The 21,451-nt window shown below is 43.3% G+C and overlaps 1 protein-coding gene across 1 annotated transcript in view; it reads right to left on the minus strand.

Annotated features, from left to right (window-relative positions):
- Positions 1-14,116: 14,116 nt before the first annotated feature.
- Positions 14,117-21,451, minus strand: part of LOC126249513 (homeobox protein SIX6-like) — a gene marked incomplete at its 5' end in the record, with an annotated part of 369,292 nt that continues 361,957 nt past the window's right edge. The window contains one exon of the mRNA XM_049951165.1: positions 14,117-14,173. Coding sequence (XP_049807122.1) covers positions 14,117-14,173 — 57 coding nt within the window. The remainder of the gene's footprint in view (positions 14,174-21,451) is intronic.

The raw sequence follows: 21,451 nt of genomic DNA on the forward strand, positions 1-21,451 counted from the left end.
TGTAGAACTGTTAGCTTTAGAAAAGCTATAATATCTCCGTAATTATTTCTCTGGAACACACAATGGTTGACATGTTCAGGGTGATTCAAAAGCGATATTCAATAAGACAAATAGGAAGAACGAGATTAGTAGAGCAGTGGGTGAGATGTGTTACGCAGTAGCGAAGAAGAACAAGCGCTGATAGCTCTTAAGGTATGCACTCTGGAGTCCTTGTTCACTGGGAACTTTTTTTTGTTTTGTCCCATACTGTCTTCCCCAAAAATATGGAAAGCAAAGAGCTTGCAGTAGAAGAGATACATATGTTTCACTGTATCCAAGATGCATTTTAGAGTTCATGTTTACTAGACTTTTTTTCTTGTTTTGGTCCACACTACCACCATTGAAAATTTGTGGGTGGAGTTCAGGCTTATCCTACTTGTGCTATGGGACGTGACTTTTGAATAAACCTGTATTATTTCCTTAAATCTGAATTTTTTTTGACAGTTGTTATAGCTATTTCGCTTCTTGGTTAAAAAATAATAATTACTGCATTCTTAGATTTTGTTTGGTTGTAATACACGTACACATTTCAGATCTCCCTGAGTGAGCGTGATCTGAGACTAATTTGAAATCTTAGGGTTCCTTAAATTTGAGCTCTTTTTGCAGTCATCAAATGGGAAAGCTCCACTTTCCTCGTCGTGCAACATTTCCCGCGAAACAAGTTTTTTGCAGTTTGCAATACCTTTCTTTCACCGTTAGCGAAAGTCATCCGCATAAACGAACACACCGTACATCGTATACTATTTGTCAAGATATTTAGCCTAACAAAAAATACAGCAATTCGTAGCTTACCACTCTCCGTTCACTGTTGCACTTATTTCTGATGTCATTCACCACGGCAAAAATCAATGCCAGCTGCCGTTGCTCTTTCAATGTTAAAGAAAACCCTATGACTCCAACAGGGAAAGATGGTGGACAAGTTATTCTTCCGTGTCTTAGTAGATAGTTGTGGTTGTACGGATTTGTCTGATGCCACCCTAGAACACAGTGTGTTTCTTAGTTCGTTGAACTGTTCCGCAGATGTAGCATGTGGCATTCCATTTTCCTTAACATATTTTATTGATGTGTCATATCTTCTGGATTGCTCAGTCGACGAATGATCTTCGTATGATATATTTGTGGCATTTTGAATCTAAAGTAGAAAGTTCTTACAATCAGAGACGAGATCCATGGAGGGATCTCCCACAAATACACTTTATAAACCTCCATAAATTATAATAGTCTCCAAAAATCGTTCTACACACAGATTACAAACTTCTTGTTCCTGTAATAGTTCCTAATAATTACAGTAGTCCCCACAAATTGTTCTACATACAGATAATTAAATTTTCGTGGTTCCTGTGTTAGTTCCTACTATTAGTAGCTTCCAAACAATACACAGAGCACATGTACAGAAGTAAATACGAGACATTTATCTTAAAATAAAATAAACTGCTCACCAAATATTGGAGTTCCACTGTTCAGGTTGTATTCAATCAACCTCTTCTTCTTAACTGATTATTCTCAGTGCGTAATACACTTCAAAACAATAGCTCTTCGATTCTCGTGGAACCACGTACACTGAAATGCCGTGTGACGTACGAGGTATAATCGGTTAGTTTTAATTACCACTTCGAAAAGAAGTAACTAATTTACACAGCCTGACAAAAAAGTGAAGCACACAGAAGATATGGTCGGACGTCAATTCAACTTCGTATAAGTACACGTCATCAGCGGGTATGTGAAATTAGAAATGCAAGTCTCTGTGACAGGTAGAACAGCCACCAGAATGCAGTAATATTGTTAGTGTTCATTATTGTTACCTGGTCTGGTACGGTATACGTTATACGATGAAAAGTATCTCGGCACCCCTGTGTAATGCATGCTGGAGTGACTACTAGCTGGCGTGGAAGGCTGACCCGCCAATATACACACATCAAAAAAAGTTTTGCATCACCTCAGTTCCGTGAGTTCCGCAACCTGTACATAAAATTGGAATAAACATAAACATAAACATCATTTCCGCCCTTTTTACGGCTCATTAAAACCAGACATTGCATGTTGTACCACCATACAGCGAGACCTTCAGAGGTGGTGGTCAAGATTGCTGTACACACCGGTACCTCTAATACCCAGTAGCACGTCATCTTACTTTGATGCATACCTGTATTCGTCGTGGCATACTATCAACAATTTCGTCAAGGCATTGCTGGTCCAGATTGTTCCCTTCCTCAACGGCGACTCGTCGTAGAACCCTCAGAGTAGCTGGTGGGTCACGTCGTCCATTAAGAGCCCTTTCCAATCTATCCCAGGGATGTTCGATAGGGTTCATGTGTGGAGAACATGCTGGCCACTCTAGTCGAGCGATGTCGCTATCCTGAAGGAAGCCATTCACAAGATGTGCACGATGGTGGCGCGAATTGCTTCCATGAGGAGGAATGCTTCGCCAATATGCAGCCGATATGGTTGCACTCTCGTCGGCCCCACATAATGCCACCCCAAAACAGCGGGGAATCTCCTCCTTGCTGCACTCGCTCGACAGTGTGTCTAAGGTGTTCAGCCTGACCGTGTTGCCTGTAAACACGTCTCCGACGAGTGTCTGGTTGAAGGCATATGCGAAACTAATTGGTGAAGAGAACGTGATGCCAATCCTGAGCGGTCCATTCAGCATGTTATTGGGTCCATCTGTACCGTGCTGCGTAGTGTCGTGGCTGCTAAGATGGACCTCGACTTGGATGTCGGGAGTGAAGTTGCGCATTATGCTGCCTATTGCACACAGTTTGAGTCATAACACGACATCCTGTGGCTGAACGAAAAGCATTATTCAACATGGGGGCGTTGCTGTCAGGGTTCCTCTGAGCCATAGTCCGCAGGTAGCGGTCATCCACTGGACTAGTAGCCTTTGGGCGGCCTGAGCGAGGTATGTCATCCTCAGTTCCTGTCTGTCTGCATCTCCTCTATGTCCGAACAACATCGCTTTGGTTCACTCTGAGACACCTGGACACTTCCCTTGTAAGGTTATGAGGACAGAACAACAACTGTGTAAGCTGTAAATATTTTTGGTTTAATGTGGCAATCTTACCACAGAAATACACATATTTACACAGTTTACAATGTGACTTTGTTACGACAGTTGTCAAACGAACGCATCTCCTCCTCAGAAAGTGAAATAATCCTAAACACAACAATGGTAAATTTTAACTAGAAGTTTCTTTACACAATTATTCTTACGACTACGCCATAATGATGGCCAGTACTACGATAAATCATCTGATTGTGGTTCAAAGTTCGGTACTATTCAGGACGACAATCAAGTCTACGGATGGCGGTTAGTTTTGTGACAAGTTGAGCAAAACATTATCCAAGGTTGCTCGAGTTTACAGTGAACGCAAGCTGGTGAACCAACAAGTTTATTCCTCTCCTCGCGGTATTTACCTTAGCTGCGATGAGCTGTCGTCTGCATGGCTGCTCTCGTCTGAAATTCCAAAAAAACTAATTAATCCTTTGCTGATTTTTCCAGCAGAAACTCTTCTTATGTTTCTCATTATGCTTGAAAACATGTACTCATCCCTATGCACGCGAATGGCTGGAGCAGCATGCATATTAAAAGGCCCTCTCAATCCACACAAGAACAGTGAACTAACTGGTTGGTTGGTTTCTTCACAGTTGGAGCTCAACGACGCTACAGCTGATATCTAGCTGAAGGTCAGCCGCTGTGAACGCAGTGTTCACACAAATTTCTCCTCTGCGTCGTACACAGCGTTATGTGCCCCGTTCTGCACTTGACGCCAGTTCATAGAAAAGTCCCTGCAAATTTCGCTCTTGTCTTTATCATAGCCGAACTGTCTCCACACCTGGTTTCTTTCGTTCTCCACGTCACGGGCTTTTTTGACCAATAGGAGCGTTCCTCTTATTATTTTGGAAACTCTCTCAGCCAATCGCAAGGGCTCTACCATCAAACAGCATCAAAATCCAGGCATTTTACTCCTTCCTAGTTCATTTCTGCCAATTGGACGTTTTTGTGCCCGCTCCAGATGCCTAGAAGTTACATGTGTTCATCACATGTGTACCACTCGCTGTTCACGTGATCAACTGCAAAAAAAAAAAAAAAAAAAAAAAAAAAAAAAAAAAAAAGTTCAAATGGCTCTGAGCACTATGGGACTCAACTGCTGTGGTCATAAGTCCCCTAGAACTTAGAACTAATTAAACCTAACTAACCTAAGGACATCACACACATCCATGCCCGAGGCAGGATTCGAACCTGCGACCGTAGCAGTCGCACGGTTCTGGACTGCGCGCCTAGAACCGCGAGACCACCGCGGCCGGCACGTGATCAACTGCGTCACTGGTTTTGTTTGTATCCATTTGGAATTCCAAATGCAGTTTTCTAAAGTTTCTTTCTGTGCTACTTCTGGTGTCCCATTTCTTGCTCTCCAGTATGCGTCACCTGTCCGGTCGCTGATTCCTGCTGCGGGACCCCCCTAAGAGCTTTTAGTGGTGCACCCCCCCCCCCCCCCCCCAGCCCCCCACGGTCGACCTCTGCTTCTGCCCGCGCCCGTTTCCACACAAAACGTTTCCTCTCTCTGCTTGTTTCACCTTCTGCTCACTGACATGCACTATATAGGAGCAGTGTGTTACTACCGTCAATTGAGTGTCATCCCTTTTGCATTACATACTTACAGGCAAATCTGCTCATTACTGCCGAAGGAAGTCAGGTGTCATATTCACCTTCCCATTACGATGTATAAAACTCTTATGTAAAGTGTGAAATTGACCTTCATTTACTCTGCCACCTTACACCCTTGTTGAGAGCGTTTCCTGGCACAAAGTAACAATGAGGATGCGATCGAACCGTGGTATTGACCGTCTAGGCATGGTTGAACTACAGAGAATACGAGCCATCTACCACCTTCCTTGCGGAATGACTGGAACTGATCGGCTGTCAGATCCCCTCTGTCTAATAGGCACTGCTGCTGCATGGGTGTTTACATCTTTAGACGGGTTTAGTGACGTCTCTGAACAGTTAAAGGGATTGTGTCTGTGATACAATATCCACAGCCAATGTCTATCTTCATGAGTTCTGGGAACCGGGGTGATGCAAAACTTTTTTTTATATGTGTAGCAGTGTGTTTCGTAATGTCAGTACAGAAACAGTAACAGCAAATGGATCGGTCAGTAGAGCTGAGTGAAGGGACACTTATACTCTTCTAAAGGAACCCGAGTGGAATGATGGTGACGTAGAAAGGCGAAGGAACAATTACAGTTAAACCAAGACTATGCAGACCTCATATACTGGTAGGCAAGGACCGACAGGCAGTGCGGAGGGTGGTCGTCAAAAATCGCATGACACTAACGAAAGGAATCCCTCTGAATTCTAGAGTGCTGCCAGCAGTAGAGAGTTAAAAAGAATCTGGTAAATGGACAAACAACTCTTTATAAGTCATGCATTGTCAACCTTTGTCAGTACCAGACGAAATTTGAAATTATATAAAGAGTGACGCCACTGGACATTGAATGACGGAAAACGAGTAATTTTGAGTGATGAGTCACTGTAACCTGCCACAATCCGGTGGAAGGGTTTGGATCTAGCGAATGTCTGGAGATCCTTACCAGCTAGCATTTGTAGTACCAACAGTGGAGTATGGAGGAGGTTGTTTCACACTAGCCACAGAAAACACCCGATAGCGGCTTGTGGTGCGTTATCACGCATAAGAAAACGCTGAAAGCAGAAGGATAAGGACACATTTTATAGCATTGTGTATTGTGTACAGTAGAGGAACAGTTCACTGTCCGTATCAGCATGAGAATGCACCCTGTCTTAAAGCAGCATCTGTGAGACAATGTGTAACCTCCCTCTTACTAATTGGCCTATCCTGCCTGCAATATAAAATATGACCGTGGATCGCGTGCATGCCTAATGGATTTTTTATAATTGTATAAGTCTATCTTTCCCGAAGAAGTGATACCCGATAAGTAGGACAACAGTGTACAACTGACCCTTCTGATGGAAAGTCTACTAAAAATACGCTACGGTCGCAGGTTCGAATCCTGCCTCGGGCATGGATGTGTGTGATGTCCTTAGGTTAGTTAGGTTTAATTAGTTTTAAGTTCTAGGCGACTGATGGCCTCAGAAGTTAAGTCGCATAGTGCTCAGAGCCATTTGAACCATTTGAACTAAAAATAAATGTAATTAAACCGAAAAGGGCTATAATTTGGAAAATGAAAGTTATTTTGTGCATTCACTCACGAACAACACTGGACAGAAAGGGGTACCACTGATCATGAATCCAAAAGTTACACTAATGAACGAAAAGGAAGTAATTTACGGTCGCCAGCCCACTAGGGCAATTTACATCCAAAATCCTGTACAAGATGATGGGAAAGAAAAAACATGTATTATTAAGACCTGACGTGGGAACTAAAGGTTGCCACTTTTTTTTGTTTTTTTACACCTATTTTCAGTGAGTATGTAATGATAAAAAAACTGAGAAGTCACTCTTACGTTATCTTTGGCCTTAAATTTTGAAAAAGGCAATAGAGTAATGATTCGAAAATATGCAGTTAAACTGTATGTTGGTAGTGAACTTCGTTACGTGAACAATGACTTTCAGTGACCTCAGCATAACGTCATCAAAGACATTTTAAAAAAAGCAAGCACTTTTTACTTTGCAGTTACTTATTTTGTAAATTGGATTTCATATTATTGTCTGAACAACTGAGCCTTTTTTACTGACTTCAACATAATTAAATACTAGAGTAGGTACCAAACCAAACAGCCATGTGCTCCAAGCCATATATAAAATAAATAAAACTTCTGCACTCTTAATTTGTGCATTTTCTTTGGATTTGATTTTTTTTTCCAGTGATAGATTCTCGAACTTGAAAATTGAAATTGCTTTACTTTAGTCACATACTGAAGTCTCTGTTGTACAACAGTTAACTGAAAGTACAACTGAGACTAAAATTCGTAAAAGTGAAATTATTCATTAATAAACTGGCTGTAACTATGCAGTTTGTTTCTTATGACACTCAGCATAGTAGGAAAAAAAGGAACAAGGATCCTGCTTGGTAACAATGTCTGGGGGCAATGAGGACACAATCGCTCTGAGTTTAACTGATTATTATTTAAATAAATCTTATCAATCACATCACATTCAGTTGTGCTGCTGAGTTAGCCATTAATACTTTCTACCAATGAACAGTCTTACTTTAGTGCTGTACAGCTGTGCATACGACGAAACTCGGAGCCGACGACGAGATTGTGTTGCTGGAACTGCTGTTGTTGAAGACGGTAGCATACTGTGGAAACACGGCTAATTATAGGAAAGGGCAATCGTAATTAATACAGCCTCTTCCGCCCGTCCACTGTCTGTACTCCTGCTCTAGACATCTGGCCGGCGCGCGTACATATTGCCGCCGAAAATGGTACTCTCTACTGCGAGAGCGTTAACACCACACTTTCGCACACTACAAGCGCTGGAAGCCGTCTCTCTCCCTCTCTCCGCGCGCTATGGGCAACAACTCCCTACCCAAAGATTTTACAACGCACAATCACTGCTATTATCGTTGCTAGTCGATGCAAATAACAATTACTTTGGCTTTTTCCCAGAGCTTATAAGTTTCACAGTAAAACACAGATAAATACAATGAAACGTCAACAGACATCTACGTAAATGTACACATACAGTGAAGCAATGTCCTTACTTATTAAAAGAAAGCATTTAGATTACAAATATTTACATACAATTTTAAAAAATTATATATCGGTAGCAGGTGCCACGCATCCCGCGTTTTCGATGTTACAAATGGTTTTATGGACAATCCTGGCCGGCCGCGGTGGTCTCGCGGTTCTAGGCGCGCAGTCCGGAACCGTGCGACTGCTACGGTCGCAGGTTCGAATCCTGCCTCGGGCATGGATGTGTGTGATGTCCTTAGGTTAGTTAGGTTTAAGTGGTTCTAAGTTCTAGGGGACTAATGACCACAGCACTTGAGTTCCATAGTGCTCAGAGCCATTTTTGACAATCCTGAAGTGGACAAGACTGCCCAGAGTCCTGACTCGAACAAAATGGAACACCTCGGGGACGAGTTAAAATGTCAACTTGGCTCCAGACACTGACGTCAAACATCACTACCCTCTTTGGTTTCGGGTCTTGAAGAATAGTGGGCTGCCATTTCTTCACACCTTATTGAAAGTGTCCCCAAGAGGAACCCGTCATAAAAGCGAAGTGTAGACATAGCCATAATGATTTCCACTAATTGGTGAGCAGATGCTTTTGATCAGATAGTGTGTAAGAGGCGTAAACAACGTCAGACGTTGAATGACCAGCGTGAAGGGCATGGGATGCCGCATTATCAGCAACTCACAGAGTTTGGAAGGGGCTCGTTGTGGATCTCCATTTTGCTTTCTGACTGAATCGTGTAATATCCACATTTGTGGAGTATTTGGATATTACAAGGACACGACTGTGGACCACATGGGAATATGAGGGCAGAAATATTTGTCTTCCAGGATATGGTGGACCGTGGACCACGTCTGACCACCGCAATGGAGATCACCATACTGTGCACTAAACACATCTGCAACTGCCTCCGAAACCAAGTAATGGACTTCCTGTAACATCTGTGTCATGTTGCAGCATTGGTCCGAGACTGGCAGCAACCGGACTAGGGATTTACGCATTGTATTCAATGATGCCTCAGAGTTCTGCACTGTTCTGGATAACCATCATTGGTGATTTATGGTGGTGACCTAGGGAAATGTCCGTTTCTTGCAATGTTTTGGAGAGACACAGTGGTGTTACTCCTCATCTCATGATGTGTGCAGTCATCAGATGTGGCTTGCAGTCACGGCTGGTAGTGACTGCAGTGACTGATGGACAATGGTACATAATGGGCATCTTCCGTCTTCATGTGTTATCTCTCATTCGACAGTATCATGTTGCCATTTTTCGGTTGGAAAATGCTCAATAAGACAAAATGGTCCAAATGGCTCTGAGCACTACGGGACTTAACATCTGAGGTCATCAGTCCCCTAGAACTACTTAAACCTAACTAACCTAAGGACATCACACACATTCGTTCCCGAGGCAGAATTCGAACCTGCGACCGTAGCGGTCACGCGGTTCCCGACTGAAGCGCCTAGAACCACTCGGCCACCCCGGCCGGGTCTCAATAAGACAATGCACGTGTATCTATGAACTGTTAACGTGATGCTGAGGTACTCACGTCGCCGGTAAGATCCCTATATGTGTCTCAATACGACATGAGTGGGATGAGCTCGGACGTCAGCTTCGTCCCAGTGCCAGTAGCTATAAGGAGCAGTCAAAACGAAACACTAGCCACAACGGGACCATGGAATTGTTTCATTCAAAATTAATCACCACACGCGTTAAGACGTTCATTCCATTGGGAGACGAGACGATCAATTCCTGTTTCGTAGAATGCGATCGCCCATCGACGGATCCATAACGGCACACACTCTTACATTTTCTTGTCCTACTCAAATGGATGTCAACGCCATTTCTTTCTTCAGGTCACCAAATGATATGAAAATGGCACGGTGAAAGGTCCAGACTGTACGAATTAGCAGTGTTTCCCAATCAAATCGCTCAAGTGCAGCATTCGTCTGATTTGCAGTGTGGGGGCGGGTAATATCGTGCAACAGGAGTACTCCGGCCTATAGTTTTCCTGAGCGTTTTGACTTTATGACGCATCGTAGTTTCTTCACAGTGTCTTCACAGCGCTACATATTGATTATAGTTCGACGTTCGTGCTCGAAGAACTCGACGAGCGGAGGGCCCCTGCAGTCGAAAGAAAAGGTAAACTTGTGCGTACAGCTTTGGATTTCTTTGGGAGGGAAGATGTGGAATGTTTCCACTGCGGGCTTTGTCGTTTGCCCTCGGATTGGAAATGGTGGCGTCATTTAACGTCGTGATGACCTTTTTCTTCGATTTCATGGGCCCACTGCTTGTTGAGTTCCTTGAGCGTGGAACCATAATCAATATGCAGCGCTATGAAATAACTTTGGAGAAACTGCAACGCACCGTAAAGTGAAAACGCCCAGTAAGGCTGTAGGATGGAATCATCCTGTTGCACGATAACGTCTGCCCCCACGCTGCAATGCTGACGAACGTTACGCTTCAGTTGTTTGTTTGGGAAGCACTGCAACATTCTCCGTATAGTCCGGAACTCCCACCGTGTGGTTTTCACGTCTTTGATAACGTGAAGAAAGATATAAATGTATGTAGGTTTTGGTCAGACGAGGAAGCGCAAAAGAATGTGCGGTTGTGGAACCGTCAGCGGCCGACCGCATTCGACAAAACAGGGATTGATGGGGCACCCAGTGGGACGAATGTCTTAACGCATGTGGTGATTACTTTTGAATGGAAGCATTCCATCCTCCCATTGTGGCGCGTGTTCGGTTTTCATTTAACTGTTCCTCATAGGATATAAAGGACCAGTTACAAGAGTTGTAAATCAGTTTGCCTCAGGAGAGGATACAATGGCTGTAAGACACCCTTCCCAACCGAATCAGTGCGATTATCCACGCAAGAGGAGGCGCAACGTCGTACTGACAGGTTGGCTCACACTGCCAAGTTCTTGGTAAGTTTGTCTCGGTTTTGTATTCACCTCAGTAAGTCATGTACCCTCTAGGCCCGTTATGTTTTCTTTTCTTCTCTCCTTCTGATTGCTCAACATTTTTGTCGACAGCCAATATTTTGTTCATTGTCAGACGCAAGGCTGTAGGGCCAGTGCCGTAGCACATCACCAGAGGCGCCAGAACGATATGGTGGAGCCCACTGATACAGTGGCGAGTTGTTTGTAGTTGCTGTTGTTGTGGTCTTCAGTCTGGAAACTGATTTGACGCAGCTACTCATGCTGCTATACACAGTGCAAGCCACTTCATCTCCGAATCACTACAACAATCCCATGTGTTTTAATACACTTATTGTATTCGTCTCTTGGTCTCCTTCTGCAATTTTTACTCCCCACACTTCCCACCGATACTAAATTGACGATTCCTTGATCATTCAGAATGTGTCATATCAACAGATTCCTTCTTGTATTCAATCTTTGCCACAAATTTCTTTTCCACCTATTTCTCTTCAATACCTCCTCCTAAGTTGCGCTATCTATCTACCTAACCTTCACGATTCTAATTTGTATTCTTCAGAAATTCTCTTCTGGCCATTGCCGTTCTACATTTTATATCCTCTCTACTTCGGCCCTCATACACTGAAGAGCCAAAGAAACCGGTACACCTGCCAAATATCGTGTAGGGCCCCCACGAGCATACAGAAGTGGCGCAACACAACGTGGCATGTACTCGACTAATGTCTCAGGTAGTGCTGAAGGGATCTGAAACCATGAATCCTGCAGGGCCGTCCATAAATCCGTAAAGAGTACGAGGGGACTGAGATCTCTTCTGAACAGCACGTTGCAAGGCATCCCAGATATGCGCCATAACGTTCACGTCTGGGGAGTTTGGTGGGCAGCGGAAGTGTTGAAACTAACAAGATTGTTCCTGGAGCCACTCTGTAGCCATTCTGGACGTGTGGGGTGTAGCATTGTCCTGCTATAACTGGCCCAAATACGTCAGAACGCACAATGGACATGAATGGACGCAGGAGATCAGACAGGATCCTTACGTACGTGTCACCTGTCAGGGTCATATCTAGATGTATCAGGGGTCCAATACCATTCCTACTGTACACACCCCTCACCATTACAGAGCCTCCGCCAGTTTGAACAGTCCCCCGCTGACATGCAAGCTCCATGGATTCATGAGGTTGTCTCCATACCCGTACACGTCTATCCCCTCGATACAATTTGAAACAATACTCGTCCAACCAGGCAACATGTTTCTAGTCATCAACAGTCCAATATCGGTGTTGACTGGCCCAGGAGAGGAATAAAGCTTTGTGTCGTGCTGTCATCTAGGGTACACGAGTGGGCCTTCGGCTCCGAAAGTCCATATCGGTGATGTTTCGTTGAATGGTTCGCACGCTGACACATGTGATGGCCCAGCATTGAAACCTGCAGCAATTTGCGGAAGTGTTGCTCTTCTGTCACGTTGAAAGATTCTCTTCACTCGTCGATGGTCACGTTCTTGCAGGATCTTTTTCCGACCGCAGCCATGTCGGAGATTTGATGTTTTGCCGGAATCCTGATATTCACGGTACACTCGCGATTTGGTCGTCCGGGAAAATCCCCACTTCATCGCTACCTCAGAGATGCTGTGTCCCATCGCTCGTGTGCCGACTATAACACCACGTTCAGACTCACTTAAATCTTGTTAATCTGCCGTTGTAGCAGCAATCGCCGATCTAACAACAGCTCCAGGTACTTGTTGCCTTATATTTGAATACACATGCCTATACCAGTTTCTTTGGCGCTTCAGTGTAATTTATTTTACTGATCAAGTACCATAACTCATATATTAGATTTAGTGTCTCATTTCCAAATCTAATTCCCACAGCATCGCTTGATTTTATTAGACTACATTTTATTATCCTTATCTTTCTTTTGTTAATGTTCATCTTATATCCTCTTCTCACGACATTTTCCATGCCTTTGAACAGCAGTCCCAAGGCCTTTACTGTCACAGCGGACTATAGTACGATAAATAAATGTAAATGCCGTGTGGCTAGCGCCTCCAGTCGGGTAGACCGTTCGCCTGGTGCAAGTGTTTCGAGTTGACACCACTTCGGCGACTTGAGTGTCGATGGGGATGAAATGATGATTATAAGGACAACACCCGGTCCCTGAGCGGAGAAAATCTCCGACCCATGACATTTTGTGCCAGAGACAGCAAAGGACTTGGAAGAGCAGGTGAACGTAATGTACAGCGTCTTGATAGGAGGATATAAGATGAACATAAATAAGAACAAATCAAGGATAATGGAATGTAGTCGGATTAAATCAGGTGACGCTGACGAAATTAGATTAAGAAACGAGATACTAAAAGTAGCATATGAGTTTTGCTATTTGGGGAGCAAAATAACTGATGATGTCTGAAATAGAGAGGATATAAACTGTAAGCCAACAATGGCAATAAAAGTGTTTCTAAAGAAGAGAAATGTGTGAACGTCGAATGTAGATTTATGTGCTGAGAAGCCTTTTATGAAGTTATTTGTCTGGAGTGTAGCCATGTATGGAAGTGGAAAATGGACGATAAAGAGTTTAGACCAGAAGAGAACAGGGGCTTTGGAAATGTGGTGCTACAGAAGAATGCTGAAGATTAGATGGACAGATCACGTAACTAATGAGGAGGTACTGAGCGAAATTGGGGAGGCAAGAAATTTGTGGCACAGCTTCAGTAAAGGGATCCGTTGATAGGACACACTCTGAACCATCAAGGAGTCACCAATTTAGTACTGGAGGCAAGTGTGAGGGGTAAAAATCGTAGGGGGAGACCAAGAGATAAATACAGTAAGCAGATTGAGAAGGATGTACGTTGCAGTATTTATTCAGAGATAAAGAAGCTTGTACAGTAAAGTGTAACAAGGAAAGCTACATCGAAACGTCTTCTGGCTGAAGACCACAAAAACAACTAAAATTTTGTCTTACCCTCGTAATTCAGCAGAACCTGCAAATACGCATTAGCACAATTTTTGTTGTCCAGAAAAGCATTACGCTCCTCGGAAATGTGTTACCACTCATTTTTCATGCAATCATTGTCATGTTACTAACATACTTCGTAATTTATTTGTAAATAGAAACACTGTATTAGTTTTATCCAAATCAAGTCCGTCATGATTATTAGTTTGGCGACATCACGAAATACACCTTCCGAATCTCTAATCTTTTCTCCCGGCAAAACTGAAAATGTAAATGTAAAGCTATGCCCAGGAAAAACTATGTCACCCTGTATATCGAGCGCAAACGTACCAGATTTCGATGAGAGAGAGAGGGGAGATTTAACGCACTTATTCCGGAACCTAATTAAATCTTTAAGAATATTGCAACCATTTCATCGTGTTCATTAACAACGTCACGATAAAAAAGTAATTGAATTGAGGCAATTTGTATTCTTGTGTTTCAGGGCGGCGGGGAGGAGTCGCGGGGCCGCGAAATCGCCGTGCTGCAGCTAAACTAATTAGGCCGCCTTAATAAAATCTGTTTCATCAAACCGCCGCTGCCGCTGCTGCTGCTGCTACACATAACAATACAGAATTATAATCTTCCTCCTTTTTCCGTCGCGTTGAGAACGAAGACCCAGGGTGCAACACGGGGTTGCGCTCTGCGGAAACATAAGCATTAGCAAGAACAGGTCTGCCACTGAGCTAGAAGCGTTACTGAGCGACGTATACGCGAAACAGAACTGGACAATGTTTCCTCGATGCGAATCGATCATTTTGTGTGAAAAGAGGAAGTGAGGAAATTGTTTTCTTTGCCGTACTTCAGTGTCTGGAGTTCTCTACTCGGGCTCATGATATCGTAATCCGGAATGGTTGAAAAGTGCATAACCAAGAATAGTCGGAAACGTGTTCAATAACTCGATGCGTAACAAGACTGGAGAAATTAAGTCTATATCTGTATTTACACCTGCAATCCGCAACTCATCTTACAACTAGTATTTCCCTCCTTTCCTCTTTCATTTGAGGGTAATGCATGGCACGAACGCACCAGTTCTAATTTTTCTGATTTTATCGTGGCTGTCATCTCGCGATATTTTTACAGGAGTAAGTGATACGTTGCTTCGTTCTGCTGTAGGAATTTGAACACTAACGCTCTCCACTTTACTCAACATATCTCTACGACTGGAGTTTGATGAGCGTTCATCAAAGGAACCCATCACGAAACGAGCTGCTCTTCGCTGGGTTTCATCTATTTCTTAAACTAATCCTGCCTGATAAGGATCACAGATCTATCATACGTAACAGAACCCAGAACGTTGATCTCGAAGATGAGTGTTCATCAGAGGCCAAAATATCGTCACGAATGCCTCACAGAAGTATGATAGGACCTTTAACATTTTATATATACGTAAATGATGTGGCGGACAGCAGTCTGCTGACGTTACTACGGTGCACGGGAAGGTGTCGTTGTTGAGTGACTGTAGAAGGATACAAGATGGCTTATACAAATTTTGTAGTTGGTGTGAGAATGGTAGTTAGCTCTAAATGTAGAATAATGTAAGCTAGTGCAGATGAGTAGGAAAAACAAACCTGTACTGTTCGACGGCAGCATTAGTAGCGTGAGGATTGACACAGTGACATCAATAAAATATCTAGGCGTAACGTTACAAAGCTATATGGAATGGAATGGACACGTAAGGACTGTAGTAGGGAAGGTGAATTGTCGACATCGGTTTATTGGGAAAATTTTGGGGAAGTGTATATCATGTGCAAAGGGGACCGTATAAAGGACACTACTGCGACCCATCTTTTAGTACTGCTGGAGTGTTTGAGATCCGCACCAGGTCGGATTAAAGGAAGAGATTGAAGCAATTCAGAGGCAGGCTGCTAGATTTGTTACCGGTAGGTTCGAACAACACCTAGGTATTAAGGAAATGCTACGATACTCAACTGGCACTCCCTGGAGGAAAGGCGGCGTTCTTTCTCGGGGAACACTAGTGATAAAATTTAGAGAACCGGCGCCGGCCGGTGTGGCCTTGCGGTTCTAGACGCTTCAGTCTGGAACCGCGTGACCGCTACGGTCGCAGGTTCGAATCCTGCCTCGGGCATGGATGTGCGTGATGTCCTTAGGTTAGTTAGGTTTAAGTAGTTCTAAGTTCTAGGGGACTGATGACCACAGATGTTAAGTCCCATAGTGCTCAGAGCCGTTTAGAGAACCGGCATTTGAAGCTGACTACAAAAACAATTCTACTGCCGCCAATGTACATTTCGCATAAGGACCACGAAGATAATAGAAATAACGGATCTTACGGAGTCATATAGACATTCAGTTTCCCTCGCTCTATTTGCTTGTGAGTGGAACAGGCAAGGAAATAACTGGTACTGGAACGTGGTACCCTACGCTTACGGAGTATGTATGTAGATGTAGATGGGCAGCACTCAAGAATGGGGATCGTTCAATAAGTAATCCCTCATTATTTTTTCTCACAGCGTAGTTATTCGTAAGAATTAGAATTTGGTGACAAAATCAGCCAACATTACTTTGACTTGTACTATTTTTGTATATAGCCTCCATCACATTCTATGGCCAGCGTTGTAGAGAACAATGTACTTCCTGTTGTTAAAAGCACTTATCCTTTGGGCGTGGCCATGTTTTCACTATATGAATTACGTTCCGATAATCTTCAAAGTGTGTACCATGCATAGAATCTTTCAGTGGCCAAGACAGGCGGAATTTCGAAGACGCCATGTCTGGGCTATAGGGTAGGTAAGGCAGTGATGTCCATTGAGATTTAGCGACATGTTCCAAGGTTCAGAGATCTCTGTGTGGGTGTATATTGTCGAGCTGCCGCAATTTTTTTTTTAATTTTTGTGACACCGGAAACGTCGGAAAAGTTTTGAGTTTGTTCAGAATCTTCACATATGGATCTGAATTTACTGTCGACCCTTCTGACAGGTGATAGTGGTGATTGTGGCAAAAGGCTGTCATTACGACTTGGCCACCAGAAGGAGCTTCTTGAAGATCTCCTGTTTTGGTGACTGTGGGAAGTATCATTCCAGTGATTGCCTTCATGTTTCTGGCTCAAAATGATGCACCCAGGTTCCGTCACCTGTAACTATCCGTGACAAAAATACATCTCCATTGGACTAAAACTGCCACAAGAGTTCAGATGAAATGGCTTTTCTCATAGTCTGTTGTGAGAATTTGTGGAACTCATCTTCAGCACACCCTTGAATATCCAAGAGTCTCATTCTCTGCGCACGCACTTCCAATGCTGGGAGGTAGGTGTAGAGGCAAGTTTCGAGTTGTGATGCGCTGTTCTGGACGAATAATGGCATCCGCTCCATTCACCATGTCGGGATCTGTGGCTGTGATAGGACGTCCAGAACATGACCTATCATGAATCTCAGTTTCTGCGCTTCCTGATGCTTTCACTACCTTTAGCCACTGTCGAACACTACTCCTATCAACTGATCATTACCATATACTGCACACAAACGTATATGGATGTTCACCACAATTTTTTCGACAATCAACAATTCATTTACAGCACGTTCTTATATCAAGTTTCTTTCGTAGGTGCCATACAGATTTATCACTACTGTGTAGTTATCTTCGGAATTGTTCGAAATATCGCACAAGTGCAGAAGAAAAATGAAAATTTGAAGCACCTAAAAGGGCAGTTTCCTATATACAGGGTGATCAGAAAAAGTCTGAAAAGCTTGTGAGCGCATTGCAGGGAAGTTCAACTGATGAATAACTGTTTAAAAAAAAATTGGTATGTTGCGCCGTTTCCGAGTTGTTTAGCACTGAAGTAACCCAATAAGGTCGTTGCGCGCGCAAATTCAAGCACTTGTACGCGCTAATATGCGGTAATACACAGACATTTGAGGGTCCTTGAGTTACCACTTGTTCAGATGCTCATTAACAGTTAAAACGTCTTTCTCGGAAGCAATAAATTTAAGCCATGTGAGCAAAAGCTACGTTTGCTCAGTTTGAGGAAACCAAACGAAGAACACGTCTGGGGACTGTCTCTGGCAGGCTGCTTGAATTTCCGCGAGCGACGACCTGATTGGCTGACTTCTGTGGTAAACTGCTCGGAAACGGTGCAACATATCGGATTTTTTCTTAACAGTTATTCTTAACACAAGCTCCACTACAACATCCTTACTAACTTTTTGGGTTGTTTCTGACCACCCTATATCTTAACGGCTGTAAAAAAATTGGAAAATTATTTATTGAACCATCTTCGTATTAATATTCTGTACACCACTTGTTTCGTGGAGGAATTTGATTTCCTTAAGGTTTTTCCAGTGGATCTCTGCCTGGAATCTTCTCTCCGACAAGTACTTTTATGTGATCATTCCACTTTAGGTCGCTTTGGGCTGTTACTCCTAGATGTATTACTGTTGCTACTGTTTTCAGTGATTTATCGCCAATCATGTAATCGAAATGTAATGTATCTCTCCGCCTATTTATGCACAGTACGTTACATTCATTTACAGTGAGGTTCAAGTGTCAGTCCCTACACCAGCCGTTCATTCTCTGCGAGTTCTTCTTCCATTTCGCTACACTTTTCTCCATTTAAGCTTTGCTATGGACGACGTCGTGTCATGGAGCCTCCGACGTTATCCATTAGATCGTTTACAGATGCAAACAATAATGGCACTATAGCACTCTCTTGGTGAACTCCTGCTGCTTCTTCTTCTTCATCTGGATATAGGCCTCTTCTAAAGACTGCCATGATGATCTTTGCTGGGCGGTCTGGATCCATTTTTTTCTACACATCGTTGGGTGCCGTCTTTCCATCTCGTCAGAGGACGTCAGAAACTTCTCTTTGACTCCCTTGGACGCCACCGCATCAGTGTTTTGGTCCATTTGAAGCAGTTCCTGGCCACGTGTATTGCCCAGCTCCACTCGTGTATTGCCCAGCTCCACTCCAGATTCATGACAGTAAAACCGTGCTCAGATCCAGGCGCTCTGTAGGACACTGAAGAAATCGCGTACCTGCCATAAGGGTGTCTCACGAACCAACTGGCCTACTTCCCGCAGTCAGGGTACAGAAACATACGAGGGTTGGAACTTTAATAGTGGCAACTATTTATTTACAGCTCGTACAAAATAGGTACGTGTTTCAAACTTTTACTGACCTTCGAAGTAGTCACCAGCATTGTGTATAACCCGTTGCCAGCGATGTGGAAGTCGTAGGATACCCTTAGCAGTGCCAGTTGTCTTGACAGTTAGAACGGCGCGGTCTATTGCGCGACGAATTTGTAGCAGTTCTGAAGCGAATGCCGTGAAGTGTTTCCTTCAGTTTAGAAATCGAGTTGAACTTACGAGGGCTTAAGTCAGGGGAGTGTAGTAGATGGTATAGTACTTAGCAGCCCCATCAGTCAAACAAATCGGTAACAGCTTGCACTGTACGTGCTTCAGCATCGTCCTGCAAAATGATGGTCATGTCCTGCAGAAAGTGTCATGACTTCTCTCTCTAAGCTGGCCGTAGGTTGTGTTCCAAAAATGAACAGCATAGAGACAGAAGTGATGACACTTTCTGCACGACCTGACCATCATTTTGCAGGACGATGCTCAAGCACGTGCAGTGCAAGTTGTTACTGATTTGTTTGACTGATGGGGCTGCTAAGTCCTACACCACCTTCTACACTTCCCTGACTTAAGCCCTCGTAAGTTCAACTCATTAGTTATGTGATCTACCCATCTAATCTTCAGCATTCTTCTGTAGCACCACATTTCGAAAGCTTCTATTCTCTTCTTTTCCAAACTATTTATCGTCCATGTTTCACTTCCATACATGGCTACACTCCATACAAATACTTTCAGAAACGACTTCCTGACACTTAAATCTATACTCGATGTTAACAAATTTCTCTTCTTCAGAAACGCTTTCCTTGCCATTGCCAGTCTACATTTTATATCCTCTCTACTTCGACCATCATCAGTTATTTTGCCCCCAAATAGCAAAACTCATTTACTACTTTAAGTGTCTCATTTCCTAATCTAATTCCCTCAGCACCACCAGACTTAATTCGACTACATTCCATGATCCTCGTTTTGCTTTTGTTGATGTTCATCTTCTATCCTCCTTTCAAGACACTGTCCGTTCCGTTCAACTGCTCTTCCAAGTCCTTTGCTGTCTCTGACAGAATTACTTCGGCGAATCTCGAATGTGCTGCATGATAGCATGGGAATTTTCTTTTCTCCAGATTCGCGCACCAAGCCTGTTCGCTGTGCCATTCACATAAAATGTTCCTTGATCACTGAAGGTAAGTTTCTCACAAAATCCATCCTGTTGTGTAAACTGTTGCAACTGTGGTGAAAATTCAAAGCGTCTGACTTTTTCATCGGGAGTCAGGGCTTGTAGAAATTGCAAACCATAAGGCTACAGCTTCAGTAGTTTCCTTAAGAACCTCCAAACAGTCGGTTGTGGTATATTCAGCTCTCTGCATGCTCTGTTCGTCGACTTCTGTGGGCTAAGTGCGAAACTCGCCTGTACGTGTCAATCGTTTCTTCACTGAACTGCAGGTTAACTCGTCGATTTTCCCTTGTAGACGCATCCTGAAGCTTTAAACTGGGCATACCATCATCGAATGGAGTGGGCGAATCTTTTTTGTTCTGAAGTGTCGTTGCACTCTTACGGCAGACTGCAGTGAATGCATTTCAAGCACAGCATGGGCTTTCTCGGCGCCTGTCGCCATCTTACCTAATTGCTCAGTGCCGCGCTCTCGTGGCAGAATTCTGAAGTAGAGCTGCAACAATACAAAACTTTTTGAGGTTTTCTATATGAGTGGTGAGTTTTGTGACAATATGTCAATTAATGTAGCTACACTGAATCTATGAAATCGCCAGAGTCACTTATAATAACCCTGTATTACATTCCATTTTAACCATAGCCTCAGGAACATAACTGAGATGAAACTTGGTCGTCTTTACAATAATAGAGAATACAGGGACAGGATGTTGACTCTTAAAAGAGGTTCGAATCCTGCCTCGGGCATGGATGTGTATGATGTCCTTAGGTTAGTTAGGTTTAAGTAGTTCTAAGTTCTAGGGGACTGATGACCTCAGAAGTTAAGTCCCACAGTGCTCAGAGCCATTTGAACCATTTGAACCTAAAAGAGGAAACTGCTTCCTGGACTTGCGGAAACTTGAGATGACGGCCAATTTCTTATCATTCTCGTGGAATGTAGTTACCCACAGACAAAGTCTAATTAACCATAGCAAGGTGTTCAGGCTCATTCAATAAACATGCTATTTGCTGTCGGTGACTGGAACCTTACAACATAACCTAATCAGAAGTTATGGAATGAAATCCATAGATACCTTGTTAGTAACAAATGGAGTAATAAAATGTAGGCAACTCAGTATCCCCATTATTGGTAAGAGTGCGCACTCCTCTGCCCCCTAGCGACTGGCGACGCAGTAGACCCAAGTGTCTTTCTCACTCATTAAAATATTTCTTTGTTGAATTTAGTTTGACCAAAACTGAAGTAGATTTTGTTCAAATGGAACGTATTAAGGAAGATAATGGAATTTTATTTTTACAGAATCACGAGTCTTTTCAGTGCGATATCTACATCTACATCCACACGGATACTCTGCAAATCAGATCTAAGTGCCTCACAGAGGGTTCACAACAATTATCTATTATTTCACTCTCGAACAGCGCTCGGAAAAAATGTGCGACCTCTGAGTTCTCTTATTTCATTATGATGATCGTTTCTCCGTATGTAGGTCGGCGCCAACAAAATATTTTTACATTCGCAGGAGAAAGTTGGTGATTGAAATTTCGTGAGAAAATTCCGCCTTTCTTTTAATAGTGTCCTTCCCAGATTGT

The sequence above is a fragment of the Schistocerca nitens genome, chromosome 3 (genome assembly GCF_023898315.1).
Source record: "Schistocerca nitens isolate TAMUIC-IGC-003100 chromosome 3, iqSchNite1.1, whole genome shotgun sequence".
NCBI classification, from domain to species: domain Eukaryota; kingdom Metazoa; phylum Arthropoda; class Insecta; order Orthoptera; family Acrididae; genus Schistocerca; species Schistocerca nitens.